Raw genomic sequence first — 18,455 nt, 5'->3', positions numbered from 1 at the left:
TCATTCTGGCCCCCTCTATGCCCCTCCCTTCCTGCCTTTCTCTGTCCATTGGGAGGCAGAAGACAGGAAATGACTGCCATGGATGTGGTATGATTTTTACCAAAACAGCATGTTGCAGCTCAGGCCTGTGCTGTTCGCAGCTGTTTTCCTCTAATACCAGCCAGGTGGCCGCCTCCTATGTTCCCCTCCCCATCCCTTCGTATGACTTCAGGCTTCGGATTCTAAGCGCCTGGCTGCTTTCCACATTCCACTCCCCTCCAGAACCCAGGCATCCTGGGCTCCAGCTGAAACCATTGCATGTGGTTTTCCCCATCCCTGGCCCCGTGACTCGGTCCCTCTGAAGGGAGCAGCCCTCTTTTTTGGCAATCACCAGGGAGGTGGGGGGAGGAGGAGGGGAGCTAGGTGGTGACATCACAGTCGAAGGTTATAAAAGCTTCCAGCCAAACAGCATTGAAGATACAACCTGACAGCACAGCCTGAGATCTTGGGGATCCCTCAGCTTAACACCCACAGACATCGGCTGGTGGATTCCCGCTGCATCAAGGCCTACCCACTGGTGAGGAGCTGCTATGGGCCAGAGAGGAGGAGGAGGGCAGGCAGGGGCCAGGACTCCTTGGACAGGATTTGCACAGATAGCAGGTGGGGAGGGAGGATTCCAGCGTCCCTATTTTTTTCTCTTGTTTAAAAAAAATGCGGCTGTGCTTACAATATTTCTCCCTACTGTTGTGTTTTCTCTCTTCTGTCTCATTTCTGGGTTTTTGCCTGTGTCACTGACAGATACATGTTTTTGTTGAGTTGAGGTCTCACTCTGTCACCCAGGCTGGAGTGCTGTGGGGTGATCATGGTTCACTGCAGCCTTGAACTCCTGGGCTCAAGTGATCCTCCTGAGTAGCTGGGACCACGGGCATGTGGACTATATTTTTAATATTTTTTAATTTTTTAATATTTAATTTTTAAATACTTTTTTTGTAGAGATGGGGTCTGTGTTGCCCCAGCTGTTTTGGAATGCTGGCCTCAAGCAATCCTCTTGCCTTTATCTCCCCCAAAGTGTTGGGATTATAGGCATTAGCCTAGGGGCCCAGCTTTGTTACTTGTTTGGCTTAGATCTTTTCTCTGGGTGGCAGCTAGTAAATATCCTACCGTTCTTCCCTGGGCTAGGTAAATCATTTCCTTCTCTCCCCTAGCACTTTATTAACTGTTTCTAATACTTAACACATGCTGATCATGCATCTGTCTCATGTGTCAGACCATGTTTTCTTTTTTGTCTAAAACCAAGCACATAGCCTGGACTCAGAAGTTGGTTGACAAATAAGTGTGTCTGCCTCATTCCAACCTCTTTACTCTTCTGGTCCCCAGTTGCATTTTCCTGTCTCCAGAGATTGTGTCCAGACAGAGGACATGGCAGGCTTTCCGGTTGAACAGGCTTTATCTATCCAACCCTTCCCTTCCAGTCTCCATGCTGGGCTCTCCCTGCCTTCTGTGGCTCCTGGCCGTGATCTTCTTGGTTCCCAGAGCTCAGCCCTTGGCCCCTCAAGACTTTGAAGAAGAGGAAGAAGATGAGACTGAGACGACGTGGCCGCCTTTTCCGGCTGTCCCCTGCGACTACGACCACTGCCGACACCTGCAGGTGCCCTGCAAGGAGCTACAGAGGGCCGGGCCGGCGGCCTGCCTGTGCCCAGGACTCTCCAGCCCTGCCCAGCCGCCCGACCCGCCGCGCATGGGAGAAGTGAGCATTGTGGCGGAAGAGGGCCGCGCAGTGGTCCACTGGTGTGCCCCCTTCTCCCCCGTCTTCCACTACTGGCTGCTGCTTTGGGACCGCAGCGAGGCTGCGCAGAAGGGCCCCCAGCTGAACGCTACGGTCCGCAGAGCCGAACTGAAGGGGCTGAAGCCAGGGGGCGTTTATGTCGTTTGTGTGGTGGCCGCTAACGAGGCTGGGGCAAGCCGCGTGCCTGAGGCTGGAAGAGAGGGCCTCGAGGGGGCTGACATCCCTGCCTTCGGGCCTTGCAGCCGCTTTACGGTGCCGCCCAACCCCCGCACTCTGGTCCACGCCGCCGTCGGGGTGGGCACGGCCCTGGCCCTGCTGAGCTGTGCCGCCCTGGTGTGGCACTTCTGCCTACGCGATCGCTGGGGCTGCCCGCGCCGAGTCGTCGCCCGAGCCGCAGGGGCGCTCTGAAAGGGGCCTGGGGGCATCTTGGGCACAGCTAGCCCCACCTGGGGCGCTCAGCCCGGCGCCTGGAAAGAGGGGAACCCGCTGCCTCCAGGGAGGGCTGGACGGCGAGCTGGGAGCCAGCCCCAGGCTCTAGAGCCACAGCAGAGTCATGGTTCTCTGGGCTGAGTGCTTGTTTAGGTCTGGGACTTGGCGCTTTCTTTCCTGGCTGAGGTCTGGGAAAGAATAGAAAGGGGCCCCCAATTATTTTTTTAAACGGTCAGCTAGTAAATAATGTAACCTTTGGGTTTAAGAGGATAAAATGGAGAATATTATTATGTGAGTATTTATGTGACCTTTGTAACCATTTAAAAAGGAAAAACCACCCGACATAGTAATGCGAACCTATAGTAGCAGCTACTCCGGAAGGTGAAATGGGAGGATCTCTTGAGCCCAGGAGTTTGAGTCCAGTCCAGCCAGGGCAACACAGCCAGACGCCCTTGTGTTTTGTTTTGTTGTTTTTTGAGAAGGAGTCTCCCTCTGTCACACAGGCTGGAGTGCAATGACGCGATATATATCGGCTCACTGCAACCTTCACCTCCTGTGTTCAAGTGATTCTCCCGCCTCAGCATCCTAAGTAGTTGGGGTTACAGGTGCCCACGACCATGCCTGGCTAACTATTGTATTTTTTTAGTAGAGATGGGTTTTCACCATGTTGCTCAGCCTGGTCTCAAACTCCTGACCTCAGGTACGCCACCCACCTTGGCCTCCCAAAGTGCTGGGATTACAGGCGTGAGCCACGGTGCCCACGCAGACCCCCTTCTTTAAAGATGTAAAATCGTTCTTAGTCCATGGGCCTTACAAATCAGGTCACTGGCCCATTGCTTGTAGTTAGTTGATCCATATCATGCACCCTCAAAACAGCTCTGTCAATGAGTGTCTTCAGTGGGATTTTAAGAATAAATTTATATTTTTGCTAGGTAGAACAAAACAAAAACGACAGTAATACCAAGGAATTTCTCATCCCTTTTTTCCCTCCATTTGTATTTATTGCATATCCACTGTAAAAACATTAAAGGACCTTTAAAAGGAAGTAATGTTTATTGTTTACGATTCTTTTCAAATCACTGTCCACACATCCACTTTTCAGAGTAGTATACATACTTCTGTCACCCAGGCTGGAGTGCAGTGGCACGACCTCGGCTCACTGTAAGTTCCGCCGCCCGGGTTCAACCGATTCTCCTGCCTTAGCCTCCCAAGTAGCTAGGACTACAGGCGCGCATCACCCCGCCCAGCTGATTTTTGTATTTTTTTTTTTAGTAGAGTCGGGGTTTCACCATGTTGGCCAGGATGGTCTCGATCTCTTGACGTTGTGATCTGCCCGCCTCGGCCTCCCAAAGTGTTGGAATTACAGGCCTGAGCCACCACGCCTGGCCTTGAATTTTTTTTTAATTAAGTGAATGTAGAAAAGTCTGTATTGTGTTACTACACAGTATAATCCTCAACTGTGTGGCCATTATTATTATTTTATTTATTTATTTATTTATTTGTTTATTTATTTATTTATTTATTTATTTTTTGAGATGGAGTCTCGCTCTGTCACCCAGGCTGGAGTGCAGTGGCTGATCTCAGCTCACTGCAAGCTACGCCTCCCGGGTTTATGCCATTCTCCTGCTTCAGCCTCCCAAGTAGCTGGAACTACAGGCACCCGCCACCATGCCCAGCTAGTTTTTTGTATTTTTTTAGTAGAGACGGGGTTTCACCGCGTTAGCCAGGATGGTCTCGATCTCCTGACCTCGTGATCCGCCCGTCTCGGCCTCCTAAAGTGCTGGGATTACAGGCTTGAGCCACCGCACCCGGCCTGTGTGGATATTATACCTTTTTAAATTATATATATATATGTATATATTTTATAGAGATGTGGGGGGAGGTCTCACTATTTTGCCCAGGCTGGACTTGAACTCCTGGGCTCAAATGATTCACCCCCCTTCGCCTCCCAAAGTGCTGGGATTACAGGCCATTATAATTTTTTCTAATTATAAAAGTAACACATGGGCTGGGTGCGGTGTAATCCCAGCACTTTGGGAGTCTGAGGTGGGCGGATCACAAGGTCAGGAGATGGAGACCATCCTGGCTAACATGGCGAAACCGTGTCTCTACTACAAATACAAACAAATCAGCCGGGCTTGGTGGCACGTGCCTGTAATCCCAGCTACTCCGGAGGCTGAGGCAGCAGAATCGTTTGAACCTGGGAGGCGGACGTTGCAGTGAGCCAAGATCACGCCACTGCACTCCAACCTGGGTGGCGTAGCAAGACTCCATCTCAAAAAAAAAAAAAGTAACACATAAGGCAGGCACAGTGGCACACATCTGTAATCCCAGTAATTTGGGAAGCCGAGAAGGAAGCTGAGGAGGGCGGATCACCTGATGTCAGGAGTTCAAGACCAGCCTGGCAAACAAGGTGAAACCCCGCCTTTACTAAAAACACAAAAATTAGCTGTGCATGATAGCACGCACCTGTAATCCCAGCTACACGGGAGGCTGAGGAAGGAGAATCACTTGAACCAGGGAGGCAGAGGTTACAATGAGCGAAGATCACGCCACAGCACTCCAGCCTGGAAGACAGAGCAAGACTCCGTCTCAAAAAAAAGGAAATAAATAAATAAAAATTAAAAAATATAAAAGTAACACATACAAATTTCAATTAATACTGAATAACATGGCCCAGTGCAGCGGCTTATGCCTGTACCCAACACTTTGGGAGGTTAAGACAAGAGGATGGCTTGAGACCAGGGGTTCAAAACTAGCTTGGGCTAAATATTGAAACCTTAACTCTACAAAAAATTTAAAAATCAGGACGGGTGCGGTGGCTCATGCCTGTAATCTCAGCACTTTGGGAGGATGAGGTGGGTGGATCACCTGAGGTCGGGAGCTCAAGACAAGCCTGACCAACATGGAGAAACCCCGTCTCTACTAAAAATACAAAATTAGCAGGCCGGGCGCGGTGGCTCAAGCCTGTAATCCAAGCACTTTGGGAGGCTAAGATGGGCGGATCACGAGGTCAGGAGATCGAGACCATCCTGGCTAACCCGGTGAAACCCCGTCTCTACTGAAAAAAAAAATACAAGAAAACTAGCCAGGCGAGGTGGCAGGGGCCTGTAGTCCCAGCTACTCAGGAGGCTAAGGCAGGAGAATGGTGTAAACCTGGAAGGCGGAGCTTGCAGTGAGCTGAGATCCGGCCACTGCACTCCAGCCTGGGTGACAGAGCAAGACTCCGTCTCAAAAAAACAAACAAACAAACAAACAAAATTAGCTGGGCGTGGTGGTGCATGCCTATAATCCCAGCTACTCGGGAGGCTGAGTATGAATCGCTTGAACCCAGAAGGCGGAAGTTTCAGAGAGCCTAGATCACACTGTTGCACTCCAGCCTGGCCAACAAGTGTGAAACTGTGTCTCAAAAAAAAAAAAAAAAGGCCAGGCACAGTGGCTCGTGCCTGTAACCCAGCACTTTGGGAGGCTGAAGTGGCTGGATCACCTGAGGTCAGGAGTTTGAGACCAGCCTGACCAACAAGATGAAACCCTATCTCTACTAAAATATAAAAATTAGCCGGGCATGGTGGCAGGTACCTATATTCTCAGCTACTTGAGAGGCTGAGACTAATTGCTTGAACCCAGAAGGCAGAGGTTGCAATGAGCCAACACCATGCCACTGCACTCCAGCCTGGGATACGGAGTGAGACTCCATCTCAAAAAAAATTTTAAAAAAATTATTCATTATCGAACCTCTAGAATAAATTTAGAATACTATGTTATCCTGGCTGGGCTTGGTGGCTTACACCTGTAATCCCAGGACTTTGGGAGGCCAAAGTGGGCAGATCACTTGAGGTCAGGTGTTCGAGACCAGCCTGGCCAACATGGTGAAACCTCATTTCCTTTTTTTTTTTTTTTTGAGACGGAGTCTCGCTGTGTCGCCCAGGCTGGAGGGCAGTGGCGCGATCTCAGCTCACTGCAAGCTCCGCCTCCCGGGTTCACGCCATTCTTCGGCCTCAGCCTCTGAGTAGCTGGGATTACAGGCGCCCGCCACCACGCCTGGCTAGTTTTTTGTATTTTTAGTAGAGACGGGGTTTCACCATGTTAGCCAGGATGGTCTTGATCTCCTGACCTCGTGATCCACCCACCTCGGCCTCCCAAAGTGCTGGGATTACAGGCTTCAGCCACCGCGCCCGGCCATCATTTCTACTAAAAATACAAAAAATACCTGGGCGTGGTGGTGGGCACCTGTAATCCCAGCTACTCAGGAGGCTGAAGCAGAAGAATCGCTTGAACCCGGGAGGCAGAGGTTGCAGTGAGCACTCCAGCTTCGGCAATGAGTGAGATTCCGTCTTTAAAAACAAAAAAAAGAATACATATGTTATCCAGAATACACTTGTTATAACACTGTAGTGAATAACCTGTGCCTTTTATTTTTAGTTTTTCTTTTTTTCTCTTTTGTCCCTGTGCCTTTCACTTGATTCCTGTATTTCCTCAGCGTTCATTAATTACTTAATTTATTATTATTATTTTTGAGACGGACTCTCGCTCTGTCGCCCAGGCTGGAGTGCAATGGCACCATCTCCGCTCACTGCAAGCTCTGCCTCCTGGGTTCATGCCATTCTCCTGCCTCAGCCTCTCGAGTAGCTGGGACTACAGACTCCCGCCACCAGGCCCGGCTAATTTTTTGTATTTTCAGTAGAGATGAGGTTTCACCGTGTTAGCCAGGATGGTCTCGATCTCCTGACTTCGTGATCCGCCCGTCTCTGCCTCCCAACGTGCTGGGATTAGAGGTGTGAGCCACAGCACCCAGCCATTTATTTATTTATTTATTTAGAGACAGAGTCTTGCTCTGTTGCCTAGGTTGGAGTGCAATGGCACAATCTTGGCTCACTGCAAGCTCCACCTCCTGGGTTCACGCCATTCTCCTGCCTCAGCCTCCCGAGTAGTTGGGACTACAGGCACCCGCCACCACGCCTGGCTAATTTTTTGTATTTTTAGTAGAGATGGGGTTTCACCGTGTTAGCCAGGATGGTCTCGATCTCCTGACCTAGTGATCTGCCTGCCTCAGCCTCCCAAAGTGCTGGGATTATAGGCATGAGCCACTGTGCCTGGCCTTCCTTAGTGTTCATTTATTTACAAATAATGAGAGGTCATACTATATCATTATTATTACTATTTATTTATTTCATTTTTTGAGATGGAGACTCTGTCTCAAAAAATAAATTAAATAAATAAAATAAGGCTGGGCGCGGTGGCTCAAGCCTGTAATCCCAGCACTTTGGGAGGCCGAGACGGGCGGATCACAAGGTCAGGAGATGGAGACCATCCTGGCTAACCAGGTGAAACCCCGTCTCTACTAAAAAATACAAAAAACTAGCCAGGCGAGGTGGCAGGCGCCTGTAGTCCCAGCTACTCGGGAGGCTGAGGCAGGAGAATGGCGTAAACCCGGGAGGCGGAGCTTGCAGTGAGCTGAGATCCGGCCACTGCACTCCAGCCCGGGCAACAGAGCGAGACTCCGTCTCTTAAAAAATAAATAAATAAATAAAATAAAATAAAATAAAATAAAAAAATAAAGCCCGTGCTTGTCACTCTACCGTGCAGAGGCAACATAGCATAGTGGTTTAGAGAACACACACTGCCTTGGGTTGAATCCTAGCTTTGTTATTTACTTTGCGACTTTAGGTAAATTATCTCATCTTGGCTGGGCATCGTGGCTTACGCCTGTAATTCCAGCACTTGGGAAGGCCAAGACGGGGTTGGCTTGAGCTCGCAAGTTCGAGACCAGCCTGGGCAACATGGCGGAACCCTACCTCTACTATAATAAAAATGCAAAAGTTAGCCAGGCGTGGTACATGCTACTTGGGAGGCTGAGGTGAAACGATGGCTTGAGCCTAGGAGAAGGAGGTTGCAGTGAACCAAGATTGTGCCACCACTCTCCAGCCTGGGCAATAAAGCCAGACCTTGTCTCAAAAAGAAAAACCACCTTTTCTTTTATTTTTTGAGACAGCCTGTCACTCTGTCGCCAGGCTGGAATGCAATGGCACAATCTCGGTTCACTGCAACCTTGCCTCCCGGGTTCAAGTGGTTCTCCTACCTCAGCCTCCCAAGTAGCTGGGACTACAGGTGTGTGCCACCACGCCTGGCTAATTTTTTGTATTTTTAGTAGAGATGGGGTTTCACCATGTTAGCCAGGATGGTCTTGAACTCCTGACCTTGTTATCTGCCCGCCTCAGCCTCCCAAGGTGCTGGGATTACAGGCGTGAGCCACCGTGCCCAGCCAAACAAAACCATCTTTCTGACTCTGTATTTTTTTTTTTTTCTTGAGACAGAGTTTCACTCTTGTTGCTCAGGCTGGAGTGTAATGGCACGATCTCGGGTCACTGCAACCTCCGCCTCCTCGGTTCAAGCAATTCTTCTGCCTCAGCCTCCTGAGTAGCTGGAATTACAGGCACATGCAACTATGCCCAGCTAATTTTTACATTTTTTTAAGCAGAGATGGGGTTTCACCATGTTGGTCAGGCTGGACTTGAATCCCTGACTTCGGGTAATCCACCCGCCCTGGCCTCCCAAAGTGCTAGGATTACAGACATGAGCCACCATGCCTGACCTAGAGTCTGTTTTTTTGTGACTAAAAATAGTTTCTACATCATAGGGATTGTTGTAATGATTAAATATGGATTAATCATACAAAAGTCTCTAGTAGGCCGGGCGCAGTGGCTCACGCCTGTAATCCCAGCACTTTGGAAGGCTGAGGCAGGTGGATCACCTGAGGTGAGGAGTTTAAGATTAGCCTGGCCAACATGATGAAACCCCTCTCTACTAAAAAATACAAAAATTAGCCAGGCATGGTGGTGGGTGCTTATAATTCCAGCTACTCGGGAGGCTGAGGCAGGAGAATCGCTTGAACTTGGGGTGGGCCGAGGTTGCAGTGAGCTGAGATTGTGCCCCTGCACTCCAGCCTGGGCTACAGAGTGAGACTTTGTCTCAAAAAAAAAAAAAAAAAAAAAAAGAGAGAGAGAAAAGAAAAGAAAAATTAGCCAGGTGTGGTGGCATGTGCCTGTAGTCCCAGCTACTTGGGAGGCTGAGGTGGGAGGATGGCTTGAGCCTAGGAGGCTGTTGCAGTGAGCCAAGATTGCACCACTGCACTCCAGCCTGGGCGACAGAGCCAGATCCTGTCTCAAAAACAAAAACAGCTGGGCGTGGTGGCTCATGCCCGTAATCCCAGCACTTTGGGAGGCAGAGGTGGGCGGATCATACAGCCTGACTAATATGGAGAAACCCCATCTCTACTAAAAATACAAAAATAGCCTCTTTGGCTCACGCCTGTAATCCCAGCACTTTGGGAGGCCAAGGCAGGTGGATCACTTGAGGTCAGGAGTTCAAGACCAGCCTGACCAACATGGTGAAACCCCGTCTCTACTGAAAATACAAAACTTAGCTGGGCATGGTAGCAGGCACCTGAAATCCCAGCTACTCAGGAGGCTGTGGCAGGAGAATCGCATGCACCCAGAAGTCGGAGGTTGCAGTGAGCCGAGATCGCACCACTGCACTCTAGCCTGGACGACAGAGCGAGACTCCCTCTCAAAAAAAAAAAAACAAAAAAACAAAAAAACAAACAAACAAACAAAACCACATTAGCTGGGCGTGGTGGTAGGCGCCTGTTATTTCAGGTATCCGGGAGGCTGAGACAGGAGAACTGCTTGAACCCGGGAGGCGGAGGCTGCAGTGAGCCGAGATCGCGCCATTGCGCTACTGCACTCCAGCCTGGGCAACAAGAGTGAAACTCCATCTCAAAAAAAAAAAAAGAGTAAGTTGTCCTAGATGGTGGAAGTGTCATGGAGTTTTAAGCAGGGAGGTGAGGACAGGATTAGATCATTGTGTTTCGCAAAGATCCCTTTGGCAGTCAGGCAGAGGATGGCTCAATTCCCCAGAGAGAATGAGCGGACCAAAGAGCAAGTACATTTCTTCGGCTCCTTGCAAACATTGCCAAAGAACTTCCCAAAGCGTTGCGCTAAGGGACCATATTCCTTCTAATTTCTAAGGAGGGTGAGGCAGGATGAAGTTCCGGGAACTGGCTTCATTCCGCCCACGGGTTTCAGAGCCGCACCAGCTTTCTTCCCCACAGCAGCCAGGAGCCTTGGCTTGGTGGGTTGCCTCCCTGTTCCCGCCCACATAAAGTTCTGGCAGCAGGGCCAGAAGTTTTCTGGTTCTCAGCGGCACCCGTCGACGTCCGCCCCCACGTGACCCAAACAGATCCGGTACTTCCGCTTCCCCTCGGCTTTCTTCTCGTCGGTGTCCCTGACTGCTATAGAGCCGGGTGAGAGAGCGAGCGCCCGTCCGCGGGCGTCGAGGGCGGGTTGTCTCGCGCTGACCCTTCCCGCGCTCCTTCTCGTCACACACCAGGTCCCCGCGGAAGCGGCGGTATCGGCGCCATGGCGGAGCTGACGGCTCTTGAGAGTCTCATCGAGATGGGCTTCCCCAGGGGACGCGCGTAAGAGAGTTCCCCAACCGCGGCCTGCGGGGGTGGGGGGCCGCGGACCTGTCCCGGCCTTTTTCGTCAGCCTGACGGTCACCATGGCTCGTGGGCGCTATTCATGGTGTTTCTGCCCCCAGGGAGAAGGCTCTGGCCCTCACAGGGAACCAGGGCATCGAGGCTGCGATGGACTGGTGAGCGCTCGTCCTGGGTGGCGGAGAATTGGGGGCTAGCGGAAGGGGTAGCCTCAGAGCTAAGCTCCCCGCCAACTTTCCCTGCCAGGCTGATGGAGCACGAAGACGACCCCGATGTGGACGAGCCTCTAGAGACCCCCCTTGGACATATCCTGGGACGGGAGCCCACTTCCTCAGAGCAAGGCGGCCTTGAAGGTCCTGACTGAGGGACACCGTGTGATTATTCAGGAGGGTCCGAGGAGAATCTGAAGGGATAATAATGCCGATTGTTTGTTTGTAGGATCTGGTTCTGCTGCCGGAGAAGGCAAACCCGTTTTGAGTGAAGAGGAAAGACAGGAACAGACTAAGAGGTACAGTAAGAACAGTCTCGCGTCTCTGAGGGTCGTCTTCCACCTCGCCCCGGTACACATCCGATCAAAGAACCTTGACCTTTCCACATTTCCTCTTTCTTGGCATTTTCTTTTCCTTTTCTTTAATCTACTTTGGGATATATGTCGCCTAATTTTGTTTATGGTAAACTTTGCACCTTCTCACTCTGTCCATTTCTCTTGAGCTGTTTTCTCTTGGCAACACAGGATGTTGGAGCTGGTGGCCCAGAAGCAGCGGGAGCGTGAAGAGAGAGAGGAACGGGAGGCATTGGAACGCGAACGGCAGCGCAGGAGACAAGGGCAGGAGTTGTCAGCAGCACGACAGCGGCTACAGGAAGATGAGATGCGCCGGGCTGCAGAGGAGAGGCGGAGGGAAAAGGCCGAGGAGTTAGCAGCCAGGTCTAGGCAATGGAGATGATGGATAGCAGATGAGAAAGAAATCAAGATTTGCTTTGTTGATGTCTGACCTAATTTCCTCTTGTCTACATTCCAGACAAAGAGTTAGAGAAAAGATCGAGAGGGACAAAGCAGAGAGAGCCAAGAAGGTAGGTGATTGAGAAGACGCCACGGGTAATGGAGTGGGCAGGTTAGTAAATCTTTTCCAGCTTCAGAGGGAAATCTTGGGCTTACATGATGTGTTTCACCTGAGGGTGGGTGAGTACCTGATTGAGTGTTTTGCTTTGCCCTTTAGTATGGTGGCAGTGTGGGCTCTCAGCCACCCCCACCAGCACCAGAGCCAGGTCCTGTTCCCTCTTCTCCCAGCCAGGAGCCTCCCACCAAGCGGGAGTATGACCAGTGTCGCATACAGGTACTGATTCTGATTCCTATCTTCCTCCTGGGACCCCTTTTGTTGCCTGTTAAGGTGCCCATTTCAGAGCTGTTTTCAGTTAATGTGCCCTTTGCCAAATCTTTCCCTTCTTTGTAAATGACTTTTGAAATCCTATCTACTCTTGGGAAAGGTATCAAATTTCACCTGCTCCAGTCATATTTAAACTCATACCTCTCTCTTACTCAGCAGTTACCCTTTTACTTGTTCATGTTCTTATTTGATTTATTATGCAGCTATCTGGTGATGTGGTATTTATCCAGATTCTTTTGTATAATCTTATCCTTGTCTTTCTTAGGTTGTGAGGGAGCTGGGAGTCTATCATCCACACTTAGTAAAGCAGAGCCTAAGTGGCTGTTCATTTGGTGCTTTAAATAGTTGTGCTGCTTCAATCTAAGAAGGAGGGGCTAGCTTTAGTTCTTTGCCTTACTTGGGCACCTCATTGAGTTTTGATGCCCACAGTACTGAGTATCTCCCCTGCCCTTTAGGTCAGGCTGCCAGATGGGACCTCACTGACCCAGACGTTCCGGGCCCGGGAACAGCTGGCAGCCGTGAGGCTCTATGTGGAGCTCCACCGTGGGGAGGAACCAGGAGGGGGCCAGGACCCTGTGCAATTGCTCAGTGGCTTCCCCAGACGGGCCTTCTCAGAAGCTGACATGGAGCGGCCTCTGCAGGAGCTGGGTATGGCTGCAAGACTAGAAACTAGGACATGGGGGAGTAGGGAGGCATGCTTGGGAAAAGGAGGGATGCAAAGAGAAGGGGTTTTGTGAATATGGTGCAAGGCCAGGAATTTTGGGAGCAAAAACCAAGTATCCTTGTGGTTCAAGCCTGTTTTCTTCCATCTTCAGGACTCGTGCCTTCTGCTGTTCTCATTGTGGCCAAGAAATGTCCCAGCTGAGGGCCTTTGTCCCATCGTCCCTCTGTGACCCCTTCATCTTTGATAAAGCACTGACATCTCCTTCCTAATAAATAGACCCTGAGTTCTGTACATGCCTGACTCCTTCCTGAATGGCTGGGAGGGAAAAAACCAAGGCAGAGGAAGAGGCTAAAAGGGAATGCATTTGTAGCAGACCCTCTTCCTCATCTTTAGTTTCCAACAAAGACACTTGTTTCTAATCTCTGGGTCTGATTAACTGCTGGGGAAGTTGAGGAAGAGAGGTGCTAAAAGGGGTGGAGAGTACATTGAATGGCACCTTTTACTCCTATGGTAAGATGGAACATAAAAGCCCAACTGCTGCTGCTTTTTCATTTATTTATTTATTGAGAACACAAGAGTGCCTTTTTTTTTTTTTTTTTTGACAGAGTCTTGCTCTGTCGGCCAGGCTGGAATCAGTGGCGCCATCTCGGTTCACTGCAAGCTCCGCCTCCCAGGTTCATGCCATTCTCCTGCCTTAGCCTCCCGAGTAGCTGGGACTACAGGTGCCCACCACCACACCCAGCTAATTTTTTGTATTTTTAGTAGAGATGGGGTTTCACCGTGTTAGCCAGGATGGTCTCAATCTCCTGACCTTATGATCTGCCCACCTCAGCCTCCCAAAGTGCTGGGATTACAGGCTTGAGCCACCGCGCCCGGCCAGCAACATCTTTCTTATACTTTTCCTTCAGCTTTGCTACCTTAGTGATGTCATTTAAGTTATTTCACATCTCACCCAGAAAACCTAGCTGCTTTTTTTTTTTTTTTTGAGATGGAGTCTCACTCCGTCGTCCAGGCTGGAGTGGTGGCCGGATCTCAGCTCACTGCAGGCTCTCCCTCCCGGGTTCACGCCATTCTCCTGCCTCAGCCTCCCAAGTAGCTGGGACTACAGGTGCCTGCCACCTCGGCCGGATAGTTTTTTGTATTTTTTAGTAGAGACGGGGGTTTCACCGTGTTAGCCAGGATGGTCTCGATCTCCTGACCTTGTGATCCACCCGTCTCGGCCTCCCAGAGTGCTGGGATTACAGGCTTGAGCCACCGTGCCCGGCCAAAACCTAGCTTCTTAATAGAATAGGGATAATAGTGCCTGTTTCTTGGGATTGTCGTGAGGGTTACATAATGCTGGTATAAGATGCTTTAGCATAGTGCCTAGTACCTAATAAATCCCCAGTAAGCATTAGCTACTAAAAGGATAATTTTACTTACTTATTTGAGGTGGAGTCTCATTTTAGCTCCCAGGCTGTAGTGCAGTGGTGTGATCTCGGCTCACTGTAACCAACGTCTGCCGGATTCAAGCGATTCTGCCTCAGCCTCTTTTTTTTTTTTTTTTTTTTTTTGAGACGGAGTCTCGCTCTGTCGCCTGGGCTGGAGTGCAGTGGCCGGATCTCAGCTCACTGCAAGCTCCGCCTCCCGGGTTTACGCCATTCTCCTGCCTCAGCCTCCCGAGTAGCTGGGACTACAGGCGCCCGCCACCACGCCCAGCTAGTTTTTTTTTTTTTTTTTTTTTTTTTGTATTTTTTTAGTAGAGACGGGGTTTCACCGTGTTAAGCAGGATGGTCTCGATCTCCTGACCTCATGATCGCCCGTCTCGGCCTCCCAAAGTGCTGGGATTACAGGCTTGAGCCACCGCGCCCGGCCTACTCAGCCTCTTTAGTAGCTGGGTTTGCAGGTGTGCGCCACCACACCTGGCTAATTTTTTGTATTTTTAGTAGAGATGGGGTTTCACCATGTTGGCCGGGCTGGTCTCAAACTTGTGACCTCAAGATCCGCCTGTCTCGGCCTCCCAAAATGCTGGGCTAAAAGGGTAATTTTTTTCTTTTTTGAGACAACGTCTTGCTCTGTCACCCAGGCTGGAGTGCAGTGGCAATCTCGGCCCACAGTAACCTCTGCCTCCTGAGTTCAAGCGATTCTGCTGCCTCAGCCTCCCAAGTAGACTACAGGCATGCACCACCATGCCCAGCTAATTTTTGTATTTTTAGTAGATACAGGGTCTCACATGTTGGCGCTTCTCTCTGCTTTTTAAAACCAACCAAGAAGCACTGATGAGCTTCTCTATGATGGCCCCTCCGGATGCTGATCACCCCACCCTGGTGTCCTGTCAAACTGCTCCTGACTCCTCCTCTCCTTCCTGGGCTAGGGGAGAGGACACAGTTACTCTGTAAAGATCTGAAGGCCGGGCGCGGTGGCTCAAGCCTGCAATTCCAGCACTTTGGGAGGCCGAGACGGGCGGATCACGAGGTCAGGAGATCGAGACCATCCTGGCTAACACGGTGAAACCCCGTCTCTACTAAAAATACAAAAAAAAACTAGCCGGGCGAGGTGGCGGGCGCCTGTAGTCCCAGCTACTCCGGAGGATGAGGCAGGAGAATGGCGTAAACCCCGGAGGGAGAGCTTGCAGTGAGCTGAGATCCGGCCACTGCACTCCAGCCCGGGCGACAGAGCAAGACTCCGTCTCAAAAAAAAAAAAAAAAAAAAGATCTGAAAAGAGCACCAATGCTCGTATCTGGGTTTATACCCCAGTGTTAGAAAGATTTATTTGGGTCCAGGCACGGTGGGTCATACTTGTAATTGCAGCACTTTGGGAGGTCGAGGCGGGCAGATCACCTGATGTCAGGAGTTTGAGACCAGCCTGGCCAACACGGCGAAACCTTGTCTCTACTAAAAATACAAAAATTATCCTGGTGTAGTGGCGCACCCCTGTAGTCCCAGCTACTGGGGAGGCTCAGGCAGGAGAATCGCTTGAACCTGGAAGGCGGAGGTTGCAGTGAGTTGAGATAGCTCCATTGCACTCCAGCCTGGGCAACAACAGAGAAACTCTGTCTCAAAGAAAATAGAAAGAAAAGCTTTATTTGGTGTTCTGACTTTAATAACAGCAGCCTTTTTTTCAATTGCAATCTTGCTTGGGAACCAAAGGATAGACAAAAAAGGAGCAACTTGGTTGGCTAGGCTGTGGGGCTTTGACCCCACTTATTTCATCCTCTCAGTGGCAACTCCAATAAATCCTGACCAGAATTCAGAGATTGGAGACCACTTTACATTTCTAAATTAATTTTTTACAATAATCTTAGTAGTTATGACCTTTCATACAACAGGACTGAGGTTTGTAACACGCTGGAGTTGAACCAAGAACTGTGACTCAAAGCACACTCCTTTTACTCCTAGTAAGTCAGCCTCCTAAGCTTGATTAACCAGAGGTTAAATAATGGCCACAGCACCGTGGCATATGTTAAGTGCTAGATGCCCCTCCAATCTCGCTCCAAGGACAGGAGTCCTGAGTGTCCTCTGTAGGCATCCATTACTTCAAGATTTTCCAGGATAGTTCAGATTTCAGGAATGTCCCACGGTTATCCTGGGAAGTACACTCCAACCTGACACCACATGACCTGTTTTGAAAATGTGGTTGGCCAGGTGCAGTGGCTCACGCCTGTAATCCCAGCACTTTGGGAGGCCAAGGCGGGCGAATCACCTAAGGTCAGGAGTTCCAGACCAGCCTGGCCACATGGTGAAACCCGCCTCTACTAAAACTACAAATATCAGCCAGGCGTGGTCGCGGACGCTTGTAATCCCAGCTACCTGGAAAGCTGAGTAAAGAGAATAGCTTGAACCCAGGAGGCGGAGGTTGCAGTGAGCCAAGATTGTGCCACTGCACTCCTGCCTGGGCGACAAGAGCAAGACTCCAACTCAAAAAAAAGAAATAGAAAATGTGGCCGTGGCAGGGCGAGGTGGTTCACGCCTGTAATCCCAGCACTTTGGGAGTTCGAGGCAGGCGGATCACCTGGGTCTGGAGTTCGAGACCAGGCTGGCCAACATGGTCAAACCCTGTCTCTAATAAAAACACAAAAATTAGCTGGGCGTGGTGGCGCGCGCCTGTGATCCCGGCTACTCGGGAAGCTGAGGCAGGAGAATCGCTTGAACCTGGGAGGCAGAGGTTGCAGTGGGCCGAGATCGTGCCACCACACTCCAGTCTGAGTGGCAGAAAGAGACTCCGTCTCAAAAAAAAAAAAAAAAAAAAAAAAAAAAAAAAAAGAGAATGTGGTCGGGATACCTACTGGGATCAGCTTCTGGTGGGATGGGACAGGTAGCAGGTGCAGGCCGCGCCCCCAGCACCGACCACGGGTCTCTAAGCATTGGTAGGTGTCGACTGCAGGGCTCATTCTGGCTGGAGGAACATGATTTATTGGTTCTTTCAGTTTACCACATCCGACTCGCGTCTCGGCCCTGGTCCGCCTTGCGGACTTTAAAGCAGTAAGTCCAGGGTTTGGGGGGAACGTGCTCACCGGACGGTAGCTCACAGGACCCTGGAGGGTCCTAGGCATGGCATCTCGGCCGGACTCCCCGCTGGGCCCACGAAGGAGAAAGCCTGCATCGGATTCCTGAGCCCGAGCCCAGGTCCCAGCGCCTACAGGGTCAAGTCCGGTCTCACGGTGACCTCCCGCCGGCGCCGCCTTCGCTAACCATCCAGTTCTTCCTCCAGGCCACGTTCTCCTGCGTGGTCGCTGCCTCCTGCAGAGTGGCCACCAATAGCTGCTGGGTCTTGGCCATCTCCTCCCTGCTCCGCGGGTCCTGCAGTGCCATCTCCTGAGGGCAGGAAGGGGAGTTCGCAGGAGCTCCAGTACGGGGCTCTCCACCCGCCCACCCATCCTCGGGACTACCAGTTGCTTCTACCTTTAGCATTTCCTGCTTCCGCTGCTCTCCCGGGGTCACGATAGCAAGGAGCGCGAGGCCCACGCCAGCCCCTGCGCCCAGCAATGCGACTGTGATCAGCATTTTCCGCAAGAACGCCATGGCCGCCTGCACAACCAGCAGGGCGCCCACGGGAGTTCGTCGCAGCCGCGAGCCGTACCCGCGCGGTCTCACTGCCCCTTCGCGCAGGCTAGAGCGCCCTATAGCAGAAACCATAGATAAACGGCGGGCTAGAGAGGACCCGCCCAAGGAAACGTTTAGAATCCGGAGCACCGGGATCTCAAGTTTAGCTGAGGGGGTTGAGGGTGTCCAAGAAGCGCTGGCGCCAAGGGCTGAGCGCGGGCACCCTGTATCCTCAGTTCCGGGGTGGGATTGCTAGGGGGAGAGTCCGTGTCTTCATGGTTGCCGTGGGTTTTATGATTGCCCATTTTTCTGTCTTCCGACGTTTCCCGATCAGTAGAGCCCCGAGCTGTGCTCTGTGGTTTCCTGCAGTCACCTGGGCGTTTTCAACACAGCGAATGGAAGTCATCCACACACATACACATCCCTCTCCATCCCCTCAACTCTGGAACAAACACTGAAAGTCAAGTGTACTGGTTGGAGAAATGGGTAATAGTAACTTATCTTTAACATTTATTTTACAAACAACTTGTTCCTTTTCTCGTTATGGTACACACTTGGTATTGTCTAGGGCTTTTTTTGGTTTTGTTGTTAGTGTGTGGGCGTGGTTTTGTTTGTTTTTGGACACAAGGTCTCGCTCTGTCGCCCAGGGTTGGAGGGCAGTGGCGATCATGGTTCACTGAAGCCTCGACTTCCAGG

The 18,455-nt window shown here is 51.0% G+C and overlaps 3 protein-coding genes across 4 annotated transcripts; 2 read left to right on the top strand and 1 right to left on the bottom strand.

Annotated features, from left to right (window-relative positions):
• The first annotated feature begins 390 nt into the window (after window positions 1-390).
• Window positions 391-3,239, top strand: LRRN4CL (LRRN4 C-terminal like). Its single transcript, XM_010384876.2, has 2 exons — window positions 391-556; window positions 1,452-3,239. The coding sequence occupies exon 2, from the start codon at window positions 1,457-1,459 to the stop codon at window positions 2,171-2,173; it is 717 nt and encodes a 238-aa protein (XP_010383178.2). The 5' UTR covers window positions 391-556; window positions 1,452-1,456; the 3' UTR covers window positions 2,174-3,239.
• Window positions 3,240-10,446: 7,207 nt separating this feature from the next.
• UBXN1 (UBX domain protein 1) lies at window positions 10,447-13,028 on the top strand. Of its 2 annotated transcripts, XM_010384878.2 has the most exons (9): window positions 10,449-10,670; window positions 10,793-10,846; window positions 10,935-11,041; window positions 11,127-11,196; window positions 11,422-11,613; window positions 11,708-11,759; window positions 11,906-12,022; window positions 12,529-12,721; window positions 12,889-13,028. In XM_010384878.2, the coding sequence occupies exons 1-9, from the start codon at window positions 10,612-10,614 to the stop codon at window positions 12,936-12,938; spliced, it is 894 nt and encodes a 297-aa protein (XP_010383180.1). In that variant the 5' UTR covers window positions 10,449-10,611; the 3' UTR covers window positions 12,939-13,028. The 2 variants fall into 2 exon arrangements, with proteins under 2 accessions (XP_010383179.1, XP_010383180.1); XM_010384877.2 differs by having other exon boundaries at window positions 10,447-10,670; window positions 12,529-13,028.
• Window positions 13,029-17,106: 4,078 nt separating this feature from the next.
• Window positions 17,107-18,317, bottom strand: LOC104679346 (ubiquinol-cytochrome-c reductase complex assembly factor 3). Its single transcript, XM_030917397.1, has 2 exons — window positions 17,619-18,317; window positions 17,107-17,531 (listed from the first exon to the last, which is right to left on the bottom strand). Exons 1-2 carry the CDS (start codon window positions 17,850-17,852, stop codon window positions 17,373-17,375), a joined length of 393 nt encoding a protein of 130 aa, XP_030773257.1. The 5' UTR covers window positions 17,853-18,317; the 3' UTR covers window positions 17,107-17,372.
• Between the last annotated feature and the right edge of the window lie 138 nt (window positions 18,318-18,455).

This window comes from Rhinopithecus roxellana, chromosome 15 (assembly GCF_007565055.1).
Source record: "Rhinopithecus roxellana isolate Shanxi Qingling chromosome 15, ASM756505v1, whole genome shotgun sequence".
Classification (NCBI taxonomy): Eukaryota; Metazoa; Chordata; class Mammalia; order Primates; family Cercopithecidae; genus Rhinopithecus; species Rhinopithecus roxellana.
This window is presented reverse-complemented; position numbering and strand designations above follow the sequence as displayed.